Consider the following 27,109-nt stretch of genomic DNA (forward strand, 5'->3'; position numbering starts at 1 on the left):
TGTTTATATAGTGCAGTGCGACAGGGGCCCGTCAACCATGGGTTCTTGAGCACCCCTGATCAGGGCGCAGATCAAAGGCCCGCCATTGGGCCCATACAGTGGAGATCATCCTAACAGCTGGACGATGGTTGTTCCATTACCGAGTTGGCGCCGCGGCAGTTCTCCTTCGTCAAGGACAGGGGCGATCCATGAAAGACGCACTTGTCAACCATTCCTAGGTAAGAGGAGTAATGCTAGACGTACGAAAGGTTACATAGGTGCTAATCTGGATGTTTCAGATTGGAAGTGGGGGGATGAAGGGCCCCACCCCACTGAAAATCATGGGCCTTTCGTAGGTCTAGTATTATCGGGGTAAGAGATATCGCGGGCGGGCTCTTTCTCTCTCCCTGCCATCGCTCAGTACCTCAAGGTCTGGGATTTGGCACACGCCACTATGCTGGACGCGGGAGTCAGGGACACGTCGTGGTGGATTCTGACGGCTGATCAACAGTTCTCTTTTAGGAGCACCTACCGCATGTTCTTCCTTGGGATTGTTCGCTTCGCTTGTTACAAGCCGATTTGGAAGTCCAAAGCCCCACCCCATTGCAAATTCTTCATGTGGCTTGGGGTGCACCGAAGATGCCTCGCGGTGGACAACTTGGAGAAAAGAAACTGGCCATCCAATGGATCTTGCCTCGTGTGCCTATCGGAACCAGAAGATTGCACTCGCCTATTCGTCCACTACCGCTTCACACGGCAACTATTGATGCACTTCAAATCCTGGACCGGTGCTGAGTTTCTGATTCCTGATAGCAACTTTCCTTCCACAAAGGACTGGTGGTTGCAGGCTAGGGCTGCTATACCCAAGCACGTGCGAAGGAATTTCGACACGGTGGTTATCTTGCTGCACTGGAGGGTATGGAAGGAGAGAAATGCCAAGATTTTTGATCAGGTTGCCAGCTCGCCGATCAGAATATTGGACCTGATCAAGGAGGACATGCCATGTGGAGAGCCGCGGGATGCATCATGGATCTGCCCACTTAGTTGCAGTTGTGGTGCCTGATGTAATAGGAGGACTGCCCTTCGCTGGGTTGTACAGCTGCTCCTGATGAGTTCAGTCTAATCTTCCTAGACTGTCTCTATTGTACTCTTCTTCCCTATCTAGTAAAGATCGGCCAATGGCCCTTCAAAGAAACGTCGTCCAGTGAGGTCAAAACATGCAACTCGCTAGACTGATGTCAAGTGTCCAGCTGAGCTCAAGCCGCATCTCTGCGTTGCTCCTCTCTTTTTTTACATCATCTCCGCGTTGCTCCCTGTTTAACTGAGCAACGAACAAACAGTCAGTTCTTACCTGTGCTCCTAGTCCACGCTCAGTTACCCCTTGCATCCGACGGCCCTTAGCGACTCACCTGCCCCCCTATGTGATCTCTGGCAATGGGACGACTAGCTTCATTCCTTCCTTCACTTTTACTGCTTTACCATCATCGTTTAGCTTAGCCATTCCCAGGGGGAGGCCATGGCCAATGCCAGTTGCACAATTTCAGAGTAGCCCAAGGCAAGGCAGTGCCGACAAGACATAGACATGGCGCATGGGGACTATGGTTGGGCTAAATTTTGAAGTATACATGTTGAAATGTTGTGCATATATGTGGAAATGCTAAAAAATACATCGTGAAGTGTGAATTGGTAAGGTGGCCGAGATGGGTATTTTTACCCGAGAGTATTACCCGCACCCGGTCGGGTAAGGGTATGGGAACAATTTCAAACCCAAGGTGCGGGTACGGGTACGGGTTTGGGCAAAAAATAATATGATGGGTAAGGGTTTGGGCGAGACCATTACCCGCACCCGAACCCGGTGGGTGCCATGTTGAGATAGAATAAAACCAAGCAATATGATTAAACCTCGTTGTTTTACCCTTAGTAGCAACAATACAATATGTGCCTCGCTACCCCTTCTGTCACCGGTGAGGACACCGCAAGATTGAACCCACTAGAAGGCACCTCTCCCACTGAAGATAAATCAATTTTGTTGGTCGAACCAAATGGATAGATCAGAGAGAAATACAAAGCTATAATAATCATGCATAAAAAACTTTAGCAAAAACTCAATTACTTTCAATGAATAACATGATCATAAACACACAATTCATCGGATCCCAACAAACACACCGCAAAAAAAGATTACATTGAATAGAACTCTGAGGAGAACAATGTATTGAAGATCGGAGAGAGAAGAAGACATCTATCTAATCACTATGGACCTGTAGGTATGTGGTAGACTACTCACACATCATTGGTGGTGAAGCAAGGTTAATGTAGAAGCCCTCTGTGACCGATTCCCTCTCCGGCAGTGTATCGAAAAAGGCCTCCAGATGGGATCGCGGAAGAATAGAAGCTTGCAGCGACAGAAAAAATGTTTCAGGTGGCTCTCTGTTGGTTTGGGGATTTGTGGAAATTTATAGAGGTGGAATTAGGTCAAACGGAGCTGCATGGGACCCACAAGCTAAGGTGGCACCCCCCCCCCTGAGGGGCGCCGTGTGAGCTTGTGACTACTACCTCTTGAGCACTACGTTGGTTTTCCCTTGAAGAGGAAAGGGTGATGCAGCAAAGTAGCGTAAGTATTTCCATCAGTTTTTGAGAACCAAGGTATCAATCCAGTAGGAGACTACACGCAAGTCCCTCGTACCTGCACAAACAAATAAGAACCACGCAACCAACGCAATAAACGGGTTATCAATCCCTTCACGGTCACTTACGAGAGTGAGATCTGATAGAGATAATAAGATAAATAAATATTTTTGGTATTTTTATGATATAGATTGAAAGTAAAGATTGCAAAGTAAAATAGATAGGAAACTTTATATGATAAAAGATAGACCCGGGGCCATAGGTTTCACTAGTGGCTTCTCTCAAGATAGCATAAGTATTACGGTGGGTGAACGAATTACTGTCGAGCAATTGATAGAAGAGTGCATAATTATGAGAATATCTAGGCATGATCATGTATATAGGCATCACGTCCGCGACAAGTAGACCGAAACGATTCTGCATCTACTACTATTACTCCACACATCGACCGCTATCCAGCATGCATCTAGAGTATTAAGTTCATAAGAACAGAGTAATGCATTAGGCAGGATGACATGATGTAGAGGGATAAACTCAAGCAATATGATATAAACCCCATCTTTTTATCCTCGATGGCAACAATACAATACGTGCCTTGCTGCCCCTACTATCACTGGGAAAGGACACCGCAAGATTGAACCCAAAGCTAAGCACTTCTCCCATTGCAAGAAAGATCAATCTAGTAGACCAAACCAAACTGATAATTCGAAGAGACTTGCATAGATAACCAATCATACATAAAAGATTTCAGAGAAGAATCAAATATTGTTCGTAGATAAACTTGATCATAAACCCATAATTCACGGATCTCGACAAACACACCGCAAAAAGAGTTACATCGAATAGATCTCCAAGAAGATCGAGGAGAATTTTGTATTGAGATCCAAAGAGAGAGAGAGAAAAGGCCATCTAGCTAATAACTATGGACCCGAAGGTCTGTGGTAAACTACTCACACATCATCGAAGAGGCTATGGTGTTGATGTAGAAGCCCTTCGTGATCGATTCCCCCTCCGGTGGAGCTCCGGAAAAGGCCCCAAGATGGGATCTCTTGGGTACAGAAGGTTGCGGCGGTGGAAATAGGGTTTCGTGGTGCTCCTGGATATTTTCGGGGTATATGGACATATATAGGAGGAAGAAGTAGATCGGTGGAGCTACGAGGGGCCCATGAGGGTGGGGGCGTGCCCAGGGGGCAGGCGCACCTCCCTGCCTCGTGGCCTCCTTGTTGATTTCTTGATGTCCACTCCAAGTCCCCTGAATCACATTTGTTCCAAAAATAATTCTCCCGAAGGTTTCATTCCGTTTGGATTCCGTTTGATATTCCTTTTTTGTGAAACATAGGCAAAAAAACAGCAATTTGCACTGGGCCTTGGGTTAGTAGGGTAGTCCCCAAAATAATATAAAAGTGTATAAATAAGCCCATTAACATCCAAAACAGATAATATAATAGCATGGAACAATCAAAAATTATAGATACATTGGAGACGTATCAGTGACTCTCCTCCCGAAACTTCTAGGGTCTCTTCTGGTCCAGAAAAAAATCACTGTAGAACTTCATCATCTTTGGACTTTGTTTGGTATTGATTTTCTAAAAAGTCAAAAACAAGCAAAAAAATAACAAATATCACTTGGCACTAGGTTAATATGTTAGTCCCAAAAAATAATATAAAATTGCATATAAAACATCTAAGATTGATAATATAATAGCATGAAACAATAATTATAGATACATTGGAGATGTATCACCTCTCCCTATCTAGATCGTCGTACGCTGGCTCCCTCGCTCTTGGCATTGTGTGGGCACCCATCTCCTGCCCACCCGTCATCCGCGCCCGAGCGAGCTGAGACGCAGAATACTCGGAGAAGAGTGGCGCCGCATTTGCGTCGACGATGTATTGCACCTTACGGGCGGGGGTTCCGAGCTGCTTGGCGGCGTACTACGGAGGCTTGTGATGCTCCGGCCATGACGCCGTCTGTACTATGGGCACCCCCGTCTGGCGACGTCCGGCACGACCATCGTGCCCAACGCCACCACTAGGCCCACCGGCTGCCAACCGCTTCTTGAGCTTCTCCTCCTTTGCAGCCTTCCCTCTAATGTGACAAGTTTATTGCATAGTCGAGCTAATCTTCCGGGCAAGTGTGATGCTTGGATCCTCCGGCACCTCCGCCGCCTTCATCTCCAACAGGTTCTCCGACGGTTCCATGCGTCGGCAGCGGAAGGAAGGAAAGGTGGGAGAAAAAAGCAGGAATTGGACAGAGAGCGGCAGGGATGGAAGAAGAGAGCGGGGGATTTTAGCGCGAAAACAGTGCGGATTGCTACAGAAGTGCGGGCTCTGCCTTCCTTTTGGGTGGGCCAAGGGGGTTAGAGAGCGACATTTCGCCTGTCCGGACTCCCACAAAACCCCCAACGTTTGGTTCCAGTTTGCGGGAGAAAACACGTCTGGACCACTCGGCGGACCAATCCATGCCAGTGTTGGATGACTTCCATGATCCGGACAGCGCGGTCCGGACAGATGCGGACGGTTTGAGGGTCGGCGTTGGAGATTCCTTTAGAAAATGTTTGAAGAGTACTCTCAAAAAAGAAAATGTTTGAGACACCGATTGGTCCGGACAAGGATTTATGACACGCAAGTGTGGGGCACCCAGATCCTGATGCCAGCTTTTTATTTTGGCTTTCAATTTTCAAAGTTCTATATTTTAAACAAAAGTTAAAATAAAGTTATGTTTTCATATTTGTGTTGCTCGTGACCAACGCTTTCAAATAGGATTCATTTTTAATATATTTTGACGACTTTTAAAAAAATGTGAAGTTTCAATGTTTGAACCTTAGTACGAGCTACCAGTAAACATCAATTGTTTTATGTCTTTGATCGATCGAAAAAATTGCTTAAAATTATATCTCTGAAACTTGTTGAAACCGGGCATTTTTAATGCGAAAAGGGTAAGTCTCATCGTTGAAATTTAAAGCTTTTTGAGGGATTTACTTTTTACTGTGCGGGATTCAACAATTTCATGAATCGCGAGGTAAATCGAGCGGAACGGCGGGGCTTGGTGAGTGCCTCAACATGGATCATGTTGCTGGCTGCATCAGTGTAAAGGGGGTTCAGTCAGTGAGTCCCAGTGAGATGGCAGGGTATGGGGTGTGTCCCAGGCAGCCAGATTCGGAGGCCATCAAGGTGCCGGTGATCCACGGCGTGGGGGCACACTGCTTTCGTTGGCTCGCTTGCCCGGTGGGATATGCATATGCGGCTATGGTAATGGTGGTGTACACATCCTCGTCGTGTTCTCCGGCCTTTCGGCACCCTCCATGATGCCTTCTGAGCGACCTGTGATCCTTTCTTACTCGTCTCCACCCGTCGCCCTTGGCTTTCTCGAGGAGATAGCTTCGTCTAGGCAAAGTGTCGAGAATCTCTAGCAAGGTCCAAGGTCGGAGTCGACATGAACTGCAGCCTGAATATGAACGAATCTCTAGATCGACATGGGCAACCTGAATATGAACGCCGCCTTAACTTTGATTTAGTCTGCACTTTCATCCTTTCGCACTCTGATTTGCAACTGTTTACAAATCCCAAAAATGCGCGTTTGGCTTCCTAAACATTGGCGCCGAGAACATGCATGCTTGGCGTACCAATTCGGAAACGTCACGTAACTGAAGAAGAAGAAGAACATAACCTAACACTGTCATAGGTAACACTTGTAAGCGTGTCAATCAGTTGGACTGAAAGAAAGAAAGGAAAAAAAAAACAACTAGCTTCATCAGGTGTGCAGCTTCTGCCTCACTTCAAAAAACCCTTGATCAGTGCACACACACAATTCACATAACTGAAGAAGAAGAATATACCATAACACAGTCATAGCAACTAGCATGTCTTGTATGAATGCATTACTCCACAGGTTCGTTGTCTGAATCTGGTCAGTAATTCAGACGACAATGGCGACAGCACAAACAGGCAATCGAATCGGTCAAGGCTAGCTGCTCGTGGCGATGGCGCCCCAAAGCAACTTGCGACTTACCCGGTGGGATGGAGGATTCCAGTGCTCACAGGCCACCGGTCCTTCTCCTTCCTCCGATCCCCATTTCTCCTGCTACACTAGAAAAAAAGGGCCATTCCTCGGGGCTGAATGCCGCCGATTTGCAGCATGAACCGTGCATTCCCCTGCTTATTCACATTGCATATATTGGAGTTGGTTCAGCAACGAACAAGAATTTACTGGTGCACAAGGATATCTCCAAGGTTAATTCTCAAGGAAAATGCTCAAGATGCACTACCAACTTACCCAAATTTTCTTCACATGCAAAGCTGCTTCAGAAGGGGGAAAAACAACAGCTCGCATTCAGACCTCCTTCGCACGATCTGGCACAGCGCAACTCCCATCACCACCGGATTCTGCGAATAAACTAAAAGCATCCATTATCCGTTCCGTGCTGCCAACAGAATTTAAAGATCATCAACTGCCATGCAAAGTGGCAAAGTAGAAAAGACCAGCACTTTCAAGGAAGCCTGTTTAATCTTTTACCATGCAGCTGATGACTCGCAGAACAGAGCATATGACTTGCAGAAAACACGCGGTCGGAAACATTTATCTGCAATTGGCCATTACTTGGGTTACATTCATTTGTCGAAAACTGGCCAGTCATAAAGCTTAACTTTGTCGAAATACAGTGGTATTCATTTGTCCTTCTATTACATTTGATTGACAGGTGTATGCATATAACCACGGTGATTTTGAGATTTGCTTGACTGAATTCCAGCATCGAAGTATAAGCGATGATAGGTTACTGAGCCATCTACAACAACAGACTAGTAAGCAGACATCGATTTACCTTATAATACATAAATGATAAGGAAATAGCACCAAAATCTGCACCTAAGCATGAACGTGCACATAAAAATATCTATTACTCCCTCCGTCCCATAATATAAGAGCGTTTTTTACACTACACTACTGTCAAAAACACTCTCATATTATGGGACGGAGGGAGTGACATGTCTTCCACGAAAGCTTGTTTGGTGGAAACTGAATGTATTAAGATTATCAACACAACATTTCTAACGCATCTCAGCTGATTAAACAAATCAAAGCCATGGGAAGGAGAACAAATGCAAGAAATGGACTTTAACCAAGGGAAGAAACACTAAAATACAGAGCTACACTCTCCAATTTCCCAGCACATAATTTGTTTCCAGGTAATGCAGTAGCTAGCCTCTATCTGCTGCATATGAGTCCTTGCCCTAAAGCTCTGAGATGTACCTTTCCATGCGCACTTTGACTTTGCAGCAGATTGCCAGCCCTTCCCCCTGCTCTCCCAGGTTCTGCAAAGGAGCAGAGCAACATTGCCAACCCTACCATAACCACCCACAAAGTGTAGAATGAAAATACAACGAATCAGAAAGCAATAAATTCAGTATTCACAAACATCAAAACAAGTTTCTTCTCTGTCAGCAAAAAATGAACTTCTCCCAAATGAAGGCCGGCAGGTAAGAAAATAGTTATAAGCATCAAACACAGAGCTCCAAATTTATCTGGTCTGTCTACAAAATAAACTTTCACCACAGTTACTTGATGTTCCAAACCTAAATGAAGTAGGGTTTCTAAGGATAAGGACTAGAAGAACACGGAATGCAATCATCATCCTACATTTGCCATAATCGACTTTACAGAGTTCAAGATTCTGACATAGTCACGAAACAACACGGACTGGTCACCCTCCAAGCCAACACGGTGGTGCCGGTTGCTGCCAGCAAGGTTGTTACATGGGCTTCCCCCGATCACCAAGTCAAAGCCACCAAGTTGTCTGATAAGTGATGCAATTTTTTCATGTGTGAGAGACTGCACATCACGGAACTCTATCAGTGTGCCTTCCTGGGTCTGATCCCACCAAGTTCTCAAGATGCTCCTACTCGCGTCGCAGATTTCCACAGAAACCACGGTCTTCATCCGTATGCCAAGCTTGTGAAGGGCAACCTCTGCTCCTCCGATACCACTGAACAGGGACAGCACGTTCATACCACATGGAAACCTATCCTTCAGCACTGACAGATGAAAAGCAACAGTATCGACTTGGAATGAATTTCCAAGGCATTTCTCTCTCTTTTTCTTGCTAGTTCCCCTGGTATGGTCCCTTGCATAACCAAGCAGAAACTCCATTTCCAGAGAAATGCAGCAACTTTGTTTCTGCCAATCCATACCAAATTCCACTTCCTGCATTCTTCCAGCACATATTTCTGAACAGCTTGAGTTGGTGGATCGCTCGAGTTTGCAAGAGCACGGTGGATCCGTTCAGTCAGCGTTGCGCTTGCCGTACATGTTTGTAGGCAATTGAGCTGCCTTCTTTGGTCCCACGAGGGCCACCACGTCTCGTACTGGGGGAAGGCCTCGAAAATGGTCTTCGGAGGGATGGGACGCAAAACTGACCTTCCCTCAGTTGGGAGGTTATGGATGTAACCCCGTTTCCTTAACGCTGCGCAGAAGTATTTCGAGTCTACGAACTCTGACTCAATACCATATAAGCATCTTGAAATTTCTGCCCAGGCACCTTTAGTAGCAAGTGCCACATTCTCATAGTAGAAGAAAGGTGCTCTCATACTATGTGCAGGAAGCCATCTGCCCACTGACCGTGGTCGGTCACCAGGTAGGCCAAATCCCACCATTGGCTTTGGCAGAGAAATTGACTCTTCATGACCACCATCCCATGGGGATTGACTTCCATGTGCTCCACCTCCGTATCTTTTCCTCTTCTTGCTATCTTCTGTGGATCTTGCTTTCTTTCTCCCCACGCAGGAACTGAAGCGATTCTCATCCATAACCTGCAAACAAATTCCAGTGTCAATCCATCGAAATTAAGAATGAAGCCATTATTATTCACATGTATAGGAAACTGCAATGTACCTCATGGTCAGCCTGTGATGCATAGATGGAGTCAACCAATACATGCATAGGGGTATCCAGACCTGGCCAAGTTTGAACCAAATATAAAGCATAAGGTACGATCCCATTAAAGTATGATCAACAAAGCCTAATCACCAAGCCAACAACTACAAGAAGAGAGCCATACCACATCTTCTAAGAGCCATGTTTGCTTCATCTTCAGGAAATCCCATGTCCACTAAGGACTTGATCTGCTTGTCCCACTGTGACATTTCTTCTAGGAAACCCTGCACAAAAGCACAGCAAAACAGAGATTAGAAAGCACTTTCTACATCTCACCGCCCATTTTGATGCCAACTAAGTAACTAGTAACTACATACTAGTAGTGAATGTAATTGTACAACATGATGCACAAGACCTGAAGAAAGGAGGGGGGGTTCAAAAAATTAATATTTAAGAGCTCGATTTGATGTCCTGCAATGCCGTTTCAGATGTATAATACAAGAGTTATTCTTGTGTGCATGAACTCAGTCCAGTACTTCATCTGCTTACTTGACACAGCTACCTAGACCAGCCATAAATGTGTTTGCAGCGTCATAAATAAGTGAAAACATATCTAGATAACACATAAATCATGAAAGTGGGTAATGCTTATGTAGCTAGTAATTTTCCATCCCTCTAGACACATTTCAACAGGTAAAATTACTCGATGGAAACAACTCATGGTCTCATACGTTAGATCATACCAGCTAATAAACAGATCAACAATGTTTCACATGTATATATAATTATATATCACAATCCACATAATCAAAGAATTTCCGGTTACCAAGCTGAAGATAAGTAAGTATCTACCTCGTCACCAGAACCATCAGAGTAAGGTTCCCTTTGGCCAGCATCAACAGCATCATCCCAGTCTTCAAAATCAAAAGCATCATCTTCTTCTTCTTCTTCTTCTTCTTCATCTTCAACGCGCTGGGGGATGCGGCGAGAAGTAGAGCAGCTACCCACTGAGTCGTCATTTTCCTGCATTTCACACAACCAATCTTAACATACCGTCCTTCCCGCCATGAAGCAAGAGGTCAACTCAGATATGGGAGCACATCAACAAATACCGTATATGCAAGAAGTAGTGACAGCAATGCACTTTCGTCCCTCTCCCCTGAAAGCAAAACAAAAGGTTAAAAACTGAAGGTGCAAAACATCAACAACACGAATGAAATGATCAAATGGAACTGACTACTACTACTTGTATTACCAATCTCTTTGGCGGCCTTCAGTACCATCTCTTTCGGGAAACCCATTTCTACATACATCCCAACTAACGAGGCAGAAGGAGCTGCCCCATTGGCCATCCCATCAGCGTCCTTTAGATCAGAAACAAACATCAGACTATGATCAAAATCATACCAAAACAATAACCTTATGCGAGCAATGACTAGCTCTTGTGCACTTGTGCTTAATTAAAGACACCCACTTCTATCACTTACCTGCCTCACCAGCGTGGACGGGCCAGGAGCATCAGTGTTTCTCGGGGCTGGATAAGACGAGACCCCAACGTGACCATCATTGTCCTCATCCAATTCGAATTCATCATTATCGCTAACCAAGTCCACTATCTGTAACATGAGTGACACCACAACTCAAACGCACAGAACAACAGCGAAAGCAAACCACCAGCAATGGAGAAGAGAAATAACGCGAGGGCATGCGACATCGCAAGTGAAGCCTTAAACAAGAAATTAGCACAGACACATTCGTTAGTATAAGTTCTAGAACGTGTTTAAATCGAAAGACAAACTGCGACCTTTTTCGATCCAACAGACCATTTACGACGTCCCACAGATGTCAAAATCGCGTGCACAGTTTATCGCATGCAATCGCAACCATAGCATCCACCGTCAAGAGCGGTTTCAAAGTAAAGACTGCTAAGGTGCTAACCATCACTAGACATGGAAACCTCGGCATGTAGCCGCATTTAAGAATGAATTTGCTTCCCTTGTCCAAGATCACATTTTGCAACTCCTAAAAGACATTACAGAAACCAAAGTCTCCAGATTGCAGGGGAAATTGCATTGCCTACAGCAAGATGGCAGCACATCTAACTACATGATGAAAAGGAAACCAACTACATTTCCAGTGTACTCTGTCTCTTCTCGGCTGTGACGACAAAGAATCGTTTCATGCAGAACATCTACAGAATCGAGGGGAGGAGAGGAGGGCTTTACCACCGCCATTGTTCCTGAACTGCCTGGAGAGCGAAATCACCCGGCCAAGTCCTAGACAGCTCCCTCCCTGAGTCCCTGCGAACCAGAAAAAGCATTCAATTTTAGGGCGGCCGACGTACGGACGTACGGACGGGCACACGTCCCGCGAAATCCGCGGCCTCCCCGTTCCGGAGCGAAACCCTAGCCCACCAGACGGCCACGAGAGAGAGAGAAGGGAGGAAGCCGGGGAGAGAGGCTGCTCACGTGCGATGATGCGACGGCGGCCGGCGTGGCTGGAGACGGCCGCGAGCGTGGACGGGGAGGGGGAGGAGGCGGCGGTGCCTGGACAGGAGGGCGCGGGCTCCGGGTCCGATGGCGCCGCCGGGGGTCTCCGGCGCGGAATGCGGGCGCCGATCGCCTCCTCGCCTCGTCGATGGCCCTCGGAGCGGCGGGGTGGAGCGGAGCGGAGGTGGCGGAGTAGGCGGAGAGGAGGCGGCGCCCCGACCAGGTCACAGCCAGACAAGAGGACTGGGGCGACGACACGAGTCCACTCCACTTGTTGTAGCAGCTGGTGTTTCAGCTGGGCCTTCACTGAACTGGCCCATTGCTCGTTAAGGCCACCCCAGTCTTTTTATTTATTTATTTACTGTATTTAATGCAGTATTTTTTTACTGCATTTAAGGACTCCCTTAGAAAGAATACTGTATTTAAGAAGATCACAAGTTGTCAAGGAACATAGATGAAACCTCCCCGTATCTTCCCCTACTTAAACTCAGACTTTCCGAATACGTTTAACTTGAACCGGTTATGGATGGTGTTTTTCTTCCTCTTTAGTTAGGGCTATTAAAAAAAAGGATGCGAACAAAGCGAAGGGTAGAAGGAAATGCTATGGATTGCGGATGATAACCTTCAAAAATCCATAGATTATTTTGTGAAAAAGAAAGTGATAATTTCATTTTTATGATATACATTACAAAATTATTTTGTTTTATTCTCATGAATTCTTGCCGGTTCTTTTTTTGTGGAATTTTATGAATTTTAATTTCTTCCGCTAAAACTTCAAATGCCCAAAACCACCCTAGGAACTCCCCTCCAAAAGCATAAAATAAAGTGAAACAATTCATGGGTCTGAGGATTATTGTAGGATTATAATCAAAATAGCATCAGACAATACGAGATCATTTGTGTTCCATACTAAATAGGAAAAAATGGTAAATGCATTTCTCTTTTTTTCACATGATATAAATAGTCCTAGTGCTAGATAAACCGTGGCATTTTATTTTTTATATGTTTACTACATGCATGGTTTTGTATTTGCATATATTTTCCTGGAAAAAGTGGGCTCAGGGTCGATGTTTTGGGAAGTTCTGGTTTATTATAAATTGTTGTGATAGGTTAGAGTTTAATTGGGACCCAGCACTGTTAGTTCATTCCAGTTGAATATTTTCCTAATAATTATCCCTTCCTCCCTCCCTCTACATTTAACTTTAGGTGAGAATTGACATTCTTGTTACCCTATCCACCAGTTGCTTTGTCATTTTGTTGTTGATATGGTCTTGCTTGTTTCTCTTGTGCACTTTTGGGAAATGTTTGGTCAGTAGCCAAAAATTGGTATGCCAATATGTTGGCAAGCCTACCAACTTATTTTGCAAACATAAAACTTGTTTATTTTTGGCAACTTTTGGAGTTGGCTACCAACCAAGCATACCCTTGGTAGCTACCATTAGAGTCAAATCAAACAAAGAAAGCATAAGGAAATCCTATGAAAAGTCACAAATACTCACTAGTGATCTAAATACTCTTATATTTCTTTACGGAGGAAGTACTGTTCACTAGGCGACGTCTGGTTTGCAGTTCTGTGCGTAAAAACCAGTGTTTTCCCATGATGAAACCCATGGAACTGATGCAGAAAGAAGTTCCCAAGAACTAACAGAAAGAAACAGCAGGCACATGGCTCTTGATATTGCTAAATGAGGGATAAACGGTTACACCACTGTGCAGACTGATTAACGAAGTCATTGGCATTTTATTCTGGCAATAGAGCAGTTTCGATCGAAAGTAGCGACTAGTGACTGTCAAATTACATGATTTCCTCCTGGGTTTCCTCGGCTTCTGCATTCTGATGCTACTCAGTGTAACACTGTACATTGCAATGCGCGTATCTTACATAACGACACATCTAGCTGCTAGCCCTTTCTGCTCCACTCTCTGATCATCGTTGCCTGCAGAGAAAAATTATAGTCGGTTTAGAATCAGTCGTCATATGCATGAAAAATTCGAAAATGAAAACTGCACTGGCTTCTAGAAATTAAGAACTCCTTGCAGCTGGAACTTCACAGCAGAGAATGGACTTTGTGGTTTGGCAAGCTACTCTTGGCAGGCAAGAATTTTGGTAAGTCAGATTGATTCATTCAAGTAGATCTCAGCCACACTGAATTAGTGAAAAGGACAACTACCTTCATGAGGCTGGTGGAGCCTGCGGTTCTGAGGGGTTGACATCTCCTTTTTAAGGCTGATGAGGATGTCCTCCATTGTATGTTCCCTTTTCCAGTTTCCAAGCATAGGAAATCGTCTTGGATCAACCTAGACAAATAGCTCACTGTAAGTACTAGGTAAACATCACATCAACAACTTCACCACAGGTTGGTTTTTTTTTTTTTTTGCACAAGTACCATTCCAGTTTCTTGATTCACACATGTCATATTGACCCTAGCCTGGAACCGGACAGTCGGTGGTTTGTCTGGATAATCTGTATCACAGAACAACTTCAATTGATAGATTCGTCCCTCGTGAACAGTCTGTGAGACAAAAATAAATAAGTGCAGTAATCAGCTGGCTCGAGCATAAGGAAGCAAAAAACAATTAATATCTACTCATGGGTATTCTACAACATACATTGGGTGGACCAATAATAGTTCCTGTCCAGGAGCGCATATATATGTCATCAGCATCATCCATCCCATAGCTCACAGTTCCATCACCAATGCCCTTCTCACCTCTCTCAAGTTCTTCCAAAAGTCTGAAGTTTCTGGGAACTGAAGTACAGATAACAGTTAGTACAACAGAAAATGCAATAAATTATTATGAGCAGCTCATTCAAGCAGAGTAAAACATGAATCCAGTAACATCATTTGAAATTCTAATGGTAGAAAATTAAGGAAAAGCATAATTCCCTAATTTATTGGGATACTTATAATAGTACACTTATAATTTTTAAAGATGTTTTCAATGTCATAAAATTGGAGTGTAGTAGCTAAGTTAACAGTTGCAGTATTAACATAAGCTATCCATTTAAATAGCAGAAAAGGGTGATGTTTAAGGGAAACAATGTTGTGTGCCTAGATCATAGACAACATATTGAAACAAAAGAGAAGAGTATAGAGCCACAACTCACAGCATTAACCCTAGTATTGCACAAGACCTGCTTAATAACTGCAATCAAGCACAAGGAACAATATCTGGAGGTACTAAAGACGCACAACAAGCCAATACTTGTTTCAATATTGGCATATTTGCCTATGGCAGTATTCTTCTCATAAGAGGTTATTCAAGTTGTAAACAGGTTGCAGATGGTCCATGTTGTTTAGAAGACTAGTGTCTTGCCCCATGAATGGAGATTAATGACTGCGTACAAAATCGGCTATAAGTTACAAGTGAATGTTAGTTGTCAAGTCTTTCAATTTTCAAGATTGGCTTGACAGGTGTGACTGTCCTAGCTAAAGCATCTAGTATAAACTGACTTATTGGCCTTTAACTTGTAGCGCCCAAAAGGCAAGGCTCTTAGTAGACAGGGCCTTTCGGTATATCGGTATATCAAATAAAATCCCGAGGAGCCCGACCTGTTAAGCAGCGTCGACTTTAAGTATTTAGTTCTTCAATGGCAGGATATACTCTTAATAGATGGATAGCTCTTCACAAGTTGTGCCTTTGGAAGACAAGTATGGGTTATGGTTTCATCCTGGCAAAATCAGCCGTTCATCCCATTACTGTGATCACATGCTAGGGTTGGTAATGGTTCAATCATTGAGTGAGGGTAGGCTTGCTATATCGAGGAGGAAGAGAGATAGAAGAGAGGGGCTAGGATCAGATCTCTCTAGTTAATAATTCTCATTGGATTATATATATGGCATCACTTTAATATAGACGAATTTCTTAGTCATTAAGTGACATATCTCAACACTGAAGACCTATCTTATATCCAAGGAAATTGTCCTTATCTTTTATAGGTTTATAACCTTCCTTATCTATAAGTGACCATCCAAGTTACTGTTTTATTCGGCTAGACGGTGGGCCTACGCCTGACACAGCTGGCCACAAGCAGCATATCAAGTATAACAGGTTAGTAGGAATCAACATGAAAAGGGCAATGCCAGTTAGGAAGAAACTGATAATATAGTTGGAACACATTTTTATAAACAACGCTATCCTGTGAAGCAGTGTATGATCACATCAAAATAAGACACTATACTTAGGCTGAGTGCCCTGAGGATGAAATGCCTTCCTTAGATTGGTTGTTGTCAGTGTTTCTAAGTGGAGAGGAAGGACAGATATACCTACCATCCAATATAACTCCTAGGAGTACTCTAGTACTCTTCGCATTTAATTTGCTTCAAAATTCTCAAACCCTTCTTTAGGTTTTGGCTGCTCATGGCATGCCAGTCACAAACAACTAATGCCGGTGGGTTACAGGAATAAACACATCTTCATGATTGTTCTGACACACTAGTTTAACTACACATAGGGATCCAAAATTGCATTATTGTTCCATAAAAACATGCCCTGGGAGTGGGTTGTGAGTCTAAACGGGCAGCACATAAGTATTGATAGGAGTTCTTGATAGAGAAAATGGGGTGTAAGAATACAAGTGCCCAGATCGTAGTAATAGCTCGGATACCAGAGAGCTGGCAGAAAAAATCAACCTAGGATTATTAATCATAATGTGAACCTAATCAACAGACAACGATTCGCACGACAAGATAAACTGTGACCGGACAACAAATCCAGCTGGTACCCCCTAAATCCATACCGGTCCATCCATCCAAAACTGTGCCAATAATTGAGGACTTCATCAATTCCTGGGTTAGGCATAAAGGACCAAACCACTCACCAAACTTCACACCAACAGACAACACGGTGAATTCGGCCTCACCAACAGCCCTCAACGGTTCCTCTGACCGACATCTAGCCCATCGTCCTGATAGCCCCATCCAAAATTTACCCAACATAGCAGCATTCCATATTCCATCTTTGCCACAACCCATCATGGAAGTATGCTAATAATACCTACGGAACCTGCCTTTGCTCGAGAGTTCCTTGGCTGAATGTCCACACGGATGTCTGAACTGCGAAGGCAGATTTCACAGGGCATCATTCAGGAGGGATTCGGGATCGCCGGCAGATCCCAGCCCCATCAGATCAATCGCCAGACGCCGAGCCTAATCCAGCAATCCCTCCAACGGCCCCCTCCCCGGTCACTCGAATCACCGCCCCCCTAAAAATCCCACCAAGAATCCAAGAACTCGTACTCCACGGCCAGGAAGATCCCGCAGCGGCAGAACGAGTCCTACAGGAGGCGGTTCGTACAAATCGTGGCAAAGAAACGGCGAGAGGGGGGGAGGCTCACTCACCGACGACCGGCGCGGATCCCTCGGAGCCCATGGCGAGCACCTCTTCCACCTCCAGCTTCGGCCGCCTCTTCCTCTTCCCCCCTGAGCTGCGCTGGATGGATTCCGCGGTGGCTGAGCCGCGAGGACACGAATATCCGGAGCCCCGCGTGAAGCAAAGAAAGCCTTTTTCCGGCTCAGGGGGGGAGAAAAAGGAGGAGAGATGCGCGCACAGTACTGGACTGGGGCCGGAGCGGAGGAAGGAGCCCAAGTTGCCAAGTGATGATAAATAGGGATGACTCGGCTGCCGGGAAGCAATTTCCTTGCCACCGCCTTTTTTTTCTTTTTTTGTTTGCCTCAAATTTTCCTAAGATGAAGATAATTGGCCATTTAAGTTTAACCTATGGGAAATCGGGCGAAAACCGATGCGGACACGTCCACGATACGTGTCGGTCATGGGACATGATAGCGCACAAGGCATCCTCGGTCTGGCTATTGATAGTGGAATCCACACACCGCCGAGAGGAGAGCAATCGGCGAGGATGACTACAAGTGTCATCTTATTGCCCATCGCCCTCGAAACAACGACTCCGACTTTTCGCCACGGACCAACGGCCACCGCCATCTTATGACATATTAGTATTTGGTTAATAGCCAGGTGTATTGAAGAGAAACCGGTCATCCTTTTCTCGGCAAAGTTTGGAAAATATATCAATGCGCGACATGCGAAACATAACGACAAGAAGGTGTGACACCACGATCACGTTAGCGAGACAAACCAGTTTGTTATAAATACTTGTCACTTATGTGGAAAAGTTTTTAACCTTTTTCCATGATTTTTTTCTATTAATTAATTAATTAAGACAAAGAGAACTGTCAATTTAATCTACGGGAAATCGGACGAAAACCGATAAAAACACGTCCACAATACGTGTTTCAGTGTTTGCCATGGAACATGATAGCACACAAGGCATCCTCGGTCTAGCTATTGATAGTGGACTCCACACACCACCATGAAGGGAGCAATCGATGAGGCTAACTACAAGCGTCATCTTATCGCCTATCGCCCTTGATTCAGTGACTGACTTTTCGCCACTGAAAAACGTCCAACACCATCTTATCACGTATTAGTATTTGGTTAATAGCCGGATACATTGAAGAGATCAATCATCCTTTTTTGGTAAAGTTTGGCAAATATATCAATGTATGACAGGTAAAACATAACGACAAGAAGGTGTGACGTCACGTTCATGTTAGCAAGACAACTAGTTTGTTATAAGTAGTTGACACTTATGTGGCAAAGTTTTTAACCTTTTTCCTTGAATTTTTCTCTATTAATTAATTATGACAAAGAGAATTGCCAATTTAATCTATGGAAAATCGGGCGAAACTGATACAGACAAGTCCACAATACGTGTTTGTCATGAAACATCATAGCACACAAGGCATCCTCGGTGTAGCTATTGATAGTAAACTCCACACACCGCTGAGAAGGGAGCAATCGATGAGGCTAACTACAAGCATCATCTTATCGCCCATCGCCCTCGAAACAGCGACTCCGACTTTTCGCCACGGACGAACGGCCACCGCCATCTTATGACATGTTAGTATTTGGTTAATAGCCAGATACATTGAAGAGAGATCGGTCATCCTTTTTTTTGGCAAAGTTTGGCAAATACATCAATGCATGACAGGTAAAACATAATGACGAGAGGGTGTGACGACACGATCTTGGTAGTGAGACAACCGGTTTGTTATAAACAGTTGTGACTTATGTGGCAAAGTTTTTAACCTTTGTCCATGAATCGGGCATACTTAATTTGTGTTTTTAGGCGAGTTCTAACAATAGTTGCTCGGATCACTTTTGTGTAACATGTTGTTTTGTTATTTTTGTTCCTATTGATTATTAAATCTAAAGAATAGGAATTTCAAAGTGGCCTCTCAGAGATTCTTTTGAGAGAAAATGTGTACGAAAGCCCACATCCAGTTATTATGATAAGTGTAATGTTGCCGGCGTGTATATGCTACGTACCTAAGGGTATGCACAATGATGCTATCTTAGCAGTGTCATATAGGATAAATATTCAGGTGAAGAAAAGAGAAACCAGAAAGAAAAAAAAGGTTTTGTTTTCTCTTAATTAAGAGATGATCTCGTAGTAGCAAATCTCTTGCCACATTCACATTTCTAGGAATATCTAGTTACCAGAGATAAGATGAAGAGACAACCCATTGTACATTTTTTAAGTCATCTCTAGATTATATGGCAGGGTTAAGATTAGATTATCTTATCAATCACTCTACATGCCCTAATTAGCTAGCTGGGTTGAACTCGTCTTATCAGTTTTTGGCTGGCTTTTCTCATTAACTAATAATGTCTTTCTCTCTTGTTGCTTATAAACAACCAATAGTAATGGAAACTAAAGGATAACCTTCGCAAAAGTCACTCATCATCTACCCCTTTTTCACCCTAATCTTGAACCAAGCATTAAACAAACAAGGGCTCGAGAAAAATATGTAGGTATTTCATTTCGTCAAACAATAGCACGTGTGTATGTCGTATCTTCTCCAATTGTTTCGTTTTCAAAGGGTTGGTGGCCGGTCATGACTGGTGGACATGCTCGTTGCCGTTCATCAATTCCTGCGAAAATCCTCATGATTTCGGATAATTTTCAATCGGATACGTAACCCCTAAAAAAATATCCTACGGGACCACTGGTACAAGTGATGAGCACAGAGAGAATCAAGAAACATTAAGGGCCAGATCTTTGATGGATGACTTAACATGGACCAATATGTCATTGTAGTCTGCCATAAATTTCTGCTCCTTGGATACCATGTTCTCACGGAAGCTGCCGGTAAAAGAACAGCAGTAAAAGATGCCTTCACTGAATTTTGTACCTCTGGAGAATGGTAGATTTTACATGTGAAATTGCACAAATTACCGGCATTTACACAAATTTGGTTACTACTTTTTCAGGTTTCTACTACTGTTCGCACCAGAAAACCATGATGAGATATCGTCGTCGTCGTCGTCGTCGTCCTCGATCATCTCCATGCTTCTGGGAACACGAGGGGAGGAGCGATTACTTTCTTCTGATGCCTCTCCTGGAAGCCCCTGCTCCCCCCTGGACATCTCTTCCTTCCATTTTTCCCGCTCCAGAGGTTCTTGGGAAGTGGCAGTCCTGCCCCCGACAATGGGGAAACTGTCGAGGAATTTGTAGTCCCTGTGCATTGGGAGCATGCTGTTCTCATTGTCGTCATCGTCGTCTGCCTCCTCCGAGCTCCAGAAATCTGAATCTTCATCAGATAGTGGGGCCCTTTTTTGCACAAGTTGTCGCTTTCGCAATGTCGGCTGGATGCCATCTTGAACGAATGAAATAGCGGGGTGCTTATTCTGCTCCAGATCACGGTGTGGTTCGATAGTGTCTTGGTCGTTTAATGCTTTTGGTCTTTTCCAACCACATTTCAAGCAGAACGCGTTCCTCTTGAAGTTCAGGTAGTTACACCTGCCATCAATCCCTCAACAATATGATTATGCTGATTCTATGGTAGTAGAGTACAGAACAAAATAACAACGCGGAAAGGTTAGCCACTTCGTTGACACCATTTTCCCCATGTTCTGTCTCATATCGACAGTAGACATCAAAACAGTGCAAATATACAATGGTAAGCACTATGCAGTAGAAATAGTCACTCACGAGGCACACTCCCATTCTCCTGGACTGAGTAAACGGTTTGTTGGTTTGTCATGACACTGCAAGCACCGTGTATTCTTCGCAAAATTCAAGAAGTTGCACCTGAAAATGTAGGATCAGTACAGGCGAGAGAGTACCCCCAGTCCATCTTAAATATAAACTAGACTTTTTGGCATCTCACCTTTTGCAAATCCAGTCACCTTTTTTGAGGGGTAGATGATCTTGGTCCTCATGCATCAAGTGATATCTCTCTTGAAATTCGCCATCACAGCGCAAACATTTGATATTCTTTGCAAAGTTAAGGAAGTTGCATCTGGAAATATACACGTGGTATTATTCTTTTTGAAGAAAAATAGATTACATCATGTGGGCAAGTGATATGAGGTAAAAAAAAAATCCAACATACTTGGGACAATTCCAGTCACCCTGCTTCACAGGTACAGCAGATTGACCTTTTGGTATACGTTGTGCAGCTTTATCAGTTGTGGAACCAGGCCCCTTGGAGTCGAGCTCAACAACCTCATTCAGTAGTTTCTTAATGGATTCTTTAACAGTTTTGTTTAGGCATGCTTTGTTCCCCACATTACCAGTAATGATATCAAGACCATAAGTCAGGAGGATGCGCATAACATCCACAGTTCTGCCCACTTCCTCTTTACGAGCCCTTACATATGCCCTCTCACAACTTCCCCTTAAATTGCATTGGCTGCAAACCTGTCACTCTGTCAGCATAAGGTGATGAGGCAGATATACTATATATACTACATAGATTTATGTCACAGACTTAAAGCAATCCAAATTATCACATGTAGGCGAAAATACTAACTACAATATGATTGAGGGCTAACCACAGGAGAAGGCATAGTTAGACCATGTACGATGTAAGGTGCCTGGAGAGGTGCTTAGTAAAATAAACCAAGTTTTTCTTAAGCACCAGTGCTTATCTCTATGGCAGGGGTGCCTAATTAAACACCTGCCATCTACAAATAAGTACCAGTGCTTCAGCAAAAACCCGGTCAATTTCTCTAAGCACTTTGCATTGTACATGGTCTTAAAGGCAAGGAAAGTGAACATCGTCTGCAGCATGGCAAGCAAACTGAACATTGTCTTTTGCAGAGGTATACAGAATGAATTGGTTGAAAGCCAAATATCCTAAGTTTTATGTTAAATAGTACTCCCTCCGTAAAAAACGCTCTTATATTATGGAAATGTCCATAACTCCTGACATTTCCTAGTTTGCAGCAAAACATGTTTTAGCTTTTAGGTTGAATTCTAAATTGCTAACACAAAACATGGTTTCTCAAGCTCATACACACTGATTTGAGTAAGGCAAGGCTAATAAAGAGGGCAAACTGTTAACTACTTCAGTCCCCAGCTTGTATTTGTAGTTAAGATTTGCATGGCGCTTTTTATAAGCAAGCAGATTAAAATACACACTGTTACATTATTATTATTATCTGAAGTACAAAACATCATGAACTTTGCTGAGCCTAAGAGGTAAGATAGTTGGCGCACACACACAGCTTTCACAAAAATTCCTGTGTTTAACAATTTGAATGTTCGATTCTCTTGGTTCAGAAAACATTTTCTGGTTCAAATTTTCTCCAAAACATTTGTACAAATGGGTACGTTCTAAACTAAAGTGAAATAGAAAAGGAAGGTAAAAAGAGAGAAATTCCTTTGGACACATTTTCATGTACTTACCTCTCCCTCATCAAGTCCTACATGAGCACGCAATCGCTTCCCAGAATTAATAACTTTCCTGTCAATGCTAGGGCACCCACCACGCAGAGCGACCTGAATATCCCATCTTGACAGATACCTGCAACAGAAGAGTTCCGACTTTATATGCATGGCACAGGGATGTCGTATTGTAATGCACTGCATCCATTTAGGGCCCTGGTAGTTAAATTCAATGTGGCGAGTGCCGAGTGGTGAGGCCAACAATAAGACTGCTGCTACACAAACAGAAATCATGTCCTGAAATTGCATATATTGACTGATGTGTCTTTCTACAGTTGTAGAACATGTTAAGCACCCTGTATATAAGCTCAGATTTTTTAAAAAAAATTCTTCGAAATTACTTGGTAATACTTTGCTCAACTTCATACAACAACCATAGTATTTTGCACTGATTATCCCACTATTAGGTAGCGGTGCTCTGGAGCTTTCTACCAAGGTTGAAGACAGCATATCAGCAGTATTGCATTTGTTAGGCAAGCTGCTGCAAAAGGCAACATTTTCCCTCACCGAGACACGGACGACCACCTTGTCTGCACTGCGGTGCCTAACGCAGGGCAACGCAAACTGCTGGCACATTTCAGCAAACATCTGGCGTGCAGCTAAACAATGGCGCCAGACACTGACAACGGCATCGAGACACACAAGCAGGATCCTTCCAAGCTCAGCCACCTCACCTGACGATCTCCGGACGCTCGCGCCCGAAGCGGAGGCAGGCGGTGCGGACGAGGTTGGAGTCCTTGGACGGCGCGGCCCCGGCGAAGGCGGAGGGGTCGAGGTGGCCCTTACGGAGGAGGAGCTCCATCAGCGCCACCCACTCCGGCCACGGGTGGGCGATGTCCACGGCCACCGGCTTGTCCCCCGCGCGAGCGCCGCCGCCTCCTGGCTCTTGGGTCACTTGCCATTGCTCCCGGGGCGGCGGTTGTGCTGGTGCGCGGGAGAGGTCTAGGTCTTCGAGCTCCGAGCGTAGGAAGGCGAGCCGCCGGTCCGGTGGCGGAGGCGGGCGGTGGCTGCAGAACCGCCGGAGTGCAGTGGCCGCGGTGGCGAGGCCGAGGCGGCGGTGCATCACTAGCAAGACTGGTTTCTGTTTGCCCGGCCGAACCCAGTAGCCTAGTGTACATCAGAAGCTGCCAGGCCAGGCCCAATCTTGGACTGTTACATCGTTTTTGGCCCAGATACTGCAGTTTAAGTTTTAGTTTTTTTTTACAAAAAAAAACAGCCAGAGCAGATGCTGATATTGGCATTTCTGATTTCAACTTGCAACAGGCTCCATGAACTTCATTTCAGTATGGCAAGGTCTTATCACAAAAGGATGTGTATAAGACAAAATTTTACTGATCCAGACACTCGTGTGTTATCCGAGTGCACACGCGTGTTAGTGTTTTTTGGCTTGCGAAAATCAAGCGGGCAGTGTCGGCATAGGGCTTGAGTGAGGTGTCTCTCTGGAAGAATTATGTTGAGTTCAATAGTACTCCCTCTGTAAACTAATATAAGAATGTTTAAATCACTATTTTAGTATTCTAAACGCTTTTATATTAGTTTATGGAGGGAGTACCAGGCATGAAATTTCATGTGAATTTCTTCTTTTGACTATCTTCGACATTTTTGGCCACTCAATTATGTTGTAACAGCTTCATATTATAAAATGTTACTCGTACCATTTTTACGACGACATTCACTTTTATTTTCTTGACTGAAGAAGCACCAATGATACCAAAAGCATAGATTCTACAGCACAACACAAGTGCACACAACTGACGTTTTACAAACAACAGAGAACATACATGGATAAGCTCAAAGCTCATCCGCTACATCTGAGAGACGCAGAATCCTTGCTTCGATCTTCAGCGAAGGTCACTCTGGGAACATCTGGGAGAAGGTTTCTGTAGCTCGGCATTTTTCAGCAACAGAGTCTAGCTGTCTACCATCTAAACCGTCAACGAAACAAAAGATCCAGCGCAACCATCAATCATCCCTAAAATCACTGAAGTGAGCAACTGGGGAACTCCAGGCAGTCGTGCGTCGTTGTCAGAATGATCCGCGGCTCTTCAGCTGGTCCATGAGAAGGTGAGCGACCGACGCATATCCTTGCTCACGCGCTGTTGCAATGCCGAATGAAGTGAAAAACAGGTCAGATCAACTATGGGTATAATCTGCGTGAACATAGTGCTGAAATTGCACCTTGGAAGAACCAGAATTACCTTGGAATATGGCGATCCCGGTTGGTGCTATCTTCCTCTTCTTCAAGCAGATGGAGCTGCATAATTTTCGTGACAAATTGAGCGTGGCAGAGAGCATACACATAGCCATAGGTACAAAACATACACTCTTTGAACACAAGATATCCACATCTTGGCAGTGCCATTTACCCATTTCAATTTGTGACTGCTAGAACCAAAGATCAAGCTTGCAAGTTCACTCACCTGTTGCATATCCAGTATTTCTTGGTACCCTTCTCCTCAACGCAGTGAGGGCACATCCACTTCTTGTTCTTCCTGACCTCTTCCATCTCTGCCACCACGTCTCAAATTCAGTAGTCTTACAAATATTACCCACCAAGAATATTATAGATGCCATTGAACTTACCTTCACCGTACCTAACTTTAAGGCAAGCACGGCAGAGGATCCCGTAGGAGGAATGGCAAGAGGAGCACTCCGTCTTCCCTGCCATCAGAGAACAAAGATCGATCAAATGAACGTGAATTCGCTACACTGAAGAACTAGCTGCTGCTCCATACAAATGAACAAGAAAAAAAAGGATCTGTAGCTTCTCTTGTACTCCCTCCGTTTCTTTCTAGTTTGCATAAAATATTTGGTCAAAGTCAAACTTTGCAATGTTTGACTAACTTTATAGAAAAAAATACCAATATTCACGATATGAAAGCAATATTATTAGATGCATCACGAAATTAACTTTCATATACCATATAACTTCGGTTTTGTAGATGTTGATATTTTTGATACAAATTTGGCCAAACTTTGTTTAGTTTGACTTTGACCAAATTTTATATGCAAAGTAAAAAGAAACGGAGGGAGTACCTATGCATTGCTGCTCAAAGTCTCCTTCCCCACAGCGCTTGCAGCCCTCCTCGCCGCAGAGTTTCTTCTGCCTATGACCACACGGCGGCAACTATACTGAGTGAACTAATCCCAGAACACAATCAGGATTTATAGGATGCGAATCTACCTGCAGAAATGGCAGCAGATCCCAAGAACGGGGTCGTACACGGACCCCCTCGCCTTGCTGTCGCACCGCGTCTCCTGCAGCACCCGCAGCCTCTCCTTGTCGATGTACATCGGAGACTTCCCCTCCTGCTCCTCTTCCTCGGCGTCCGATCCTGCGGGACGACAAGAGAAACTCAGTTCCGGTGCCAGCCCGCAGAGCAGGGCCACGGAAAAGCAGGGCGTGCGGATGCGGAGGCGGGAGAAGGGGCCAACCTCTGTAGGGCAGCGCCTTGTGCTGCACGGAGTCCCCGTTGAGCCGGGCGGAGCGGCGAGAGCCGGAGCCGGGCGGCGTCGCGGCGGCAATCAGGCGGCCCGAGCGGCGGAGCGGGGTGAGGACCCGCGGCGGCTTCGGGGTCTTCCTCGGGGTGACGCTCCCGGCGCGGGGGGAGGGGGCGGAGGAGATGGCGCTCAGCTCCCCGGCGCAGCGGCGCAGGCCGAGCATCTCCATCCGGGCCTGCACGGGTCACCGGATCCCAAACACCGGTGGCGGTCAGGGCCGCGAGAAATGGCGAATCTGGACGGAATTTCGAGATTGGGGGTGGATGGATGCTTGGGCGTACCATGTTCTCGGAGATGCGGGCCTCGCGGATGCTCTCGTAGTCGGACTTGTCGCCCAGCCTTCCCATGGCGGCGGCAGCGGAGGAGGCGACGGCGACGGCGACGGCGGCGGCGGGTTTCGGGGATTCGCTGCGGCGCTGCTGGGCGTGGTAGGTTTGGGACAGGGGGCGCTGGCGACGGCTGCGTTTGAAATTTGAGGGGTAGGGGAGGCCGGGAGGGTAGTTTTACCGGTTTGCCCTCACGCGCGCTCGCTGCAAGTCTAGTAAATCTGGATATTCTTGGTAATGCAAAATTGAGGTGGTGTCAAGAGAAAGTGGCAGTATGATACCCGGCTGTGTGAGATGGCAACATTTTGAAAAGAATGCAAAGGAGACGTTGGTTGAACAGGAAGGATGCACCACTTGTCTGGAATGGCAATGAATCTACCAATGAGTTCTTGAGTCCATTTCCCATTACGGTGTGTGATAGAGATGGTGGCGATGAGACTTCTCGCCTAGCCTTTCCATGGTGGCGGCGACTTCTAAACCCAACTTAACTGTGGGCAACTAGTGGCAAAATTTTGAAAATAATGCAAAGGGAACGTTAGTTGAACCGGAACGATGCGGA

The 27,109-nt window shown here is 45.0% G+C and overlaps 2 protein-coding genes and 1 pseudogene across 2 annotated transcripts; all 3 read right to left on the reverse strand.

The window, feature by feature from the left end:
- Window positions 1–8,034: 8,034 nt before the first annotated feature.
- On the reverse strand, window positions 8,035–12,225 carry LOC125553447 (annotated as a pseudogene).
- A 1,389-nt stretch (window positions 12,226–13,614) lies between these two features.
- LOC125554558 lies at window positions 13,615–23,801 on the reverse strand. The gene is made up of 12 exons (XM_048718080.1): window positions 23,398–23,801; window positions 22,685–22,802; window positions 21,387–21,694; window positions 21,162–21,293; window positions 20,984–21,082; window positions 20,255–20,791; window positions 20,068–20,134; window positions 17,310–17,652; window positions 14,578–14,717; window positions 14,355–14,480; window positions 14,139–14,265; window positions 13,615–13,904 (listed from the first exon to the last, which is right to left on the reverse strand). Exons 1-12 carry the CDS (start codon window positions 23,784–23,786, stop codon window positions 13,846–13,848), a joined length of 2,445 nt encoding a protein of 814 aa, XP_048574037.1. The 5' UTR covers window positions 23,787–23,801; the 3' UTR covers window positions 13,615–13,845.
- Window positions 23,802–24,380: 579 nt separating this feature from the next.
- LOC125553448 (cell division cycle-associated protein 7-like) lies at window positions 24,381–26,689 on the reverse strand. The gene is made up of 8 exons (XM_048717227.1): window positions 26,506–26,689; window positions 26,159–26,399; window positions 25,908–26,058; window positions 25,760–25,830; window positions 25,307–25,384; window positions 25,144–25,231; window positions 24,922–24,977; window positions 24,381–24,819 (listed from the first exon to the last, which is right to left on the reverse strand). Exons 1-8 carry the CDS (start codon window positions 26,569–26,571, stop codon window positions 24,749–24,751), a joined length of 822 nt encoding a protein of 273 aa, XP_048573184.1. The 5' UTR covers window positions 26,572–26,689; the 3' UTR covers window positions 24,381–24,748.
- Between the last annotated feature and the right edge of the window lie 420 nt (window positions 26,690–27,109).

The sequence above is a fragment of the Triticum urartu genome, chromosome 4 (genome assembly GCF_003073215.2).
Source record: "Triticum urartu cultivar G1812 chromosome 4, Tu2.1, whole genome shotgun sequence".
Lineage (NCBI taxonomy): Eukaryota > Viridiplantae > Streptophyta > Magnoliopsida > Poales > Poaceae > Triticum > Triticum urartu.

Excerpts from the sequence above, each read along its gene's own strand:
- LOC125554558 (XM_048718080.1), bottom strand. The coding sequence starts at position 23,786 with ATGCACCGCCGCCTCGGCCTCGCCACCGCGGCCACTGCACTCCGGCGG. Across the intron at positions 21,083-21,161 it reads GGTGACTGGATTTGCAAAAG|GTGCAACTTCTTGAATTTTG; the intron begins GTGAGATGCCAA and ends CTACATTTTCAG. Across the intron at positions 14,481-14,577 it reads CTATTATTGGTCCACCCAAT|ACTGTTCACGAGGGACGAAT; the intron begins GTATGTTGTAGA and ends TTTGTCTCACAG.
- LOC125553448 (XM_048717227.1), bottom strand. The coding sequence starts at position 26,571 with ATGGGAAGGCTGGGCGACAAGTCCGACTACGAGAGCATCCGCGAGGCC. Across the intron at positions 25,232-25,306 it reads TAAAGTTAGGTACGGTGAAG|AGATGGAAGAGGTCAGGAAG; the intron begins GTAAGTTCAATG and ends ACGTGGTGGCAG. Across the intron at positions 24,978-25,143 it reads AAATACTGGATATGCAACAG|CTCCATCTGCTTGAAGAAGA; the intron begins GTGAGTGAACTT and ends AAAATTATGCAG.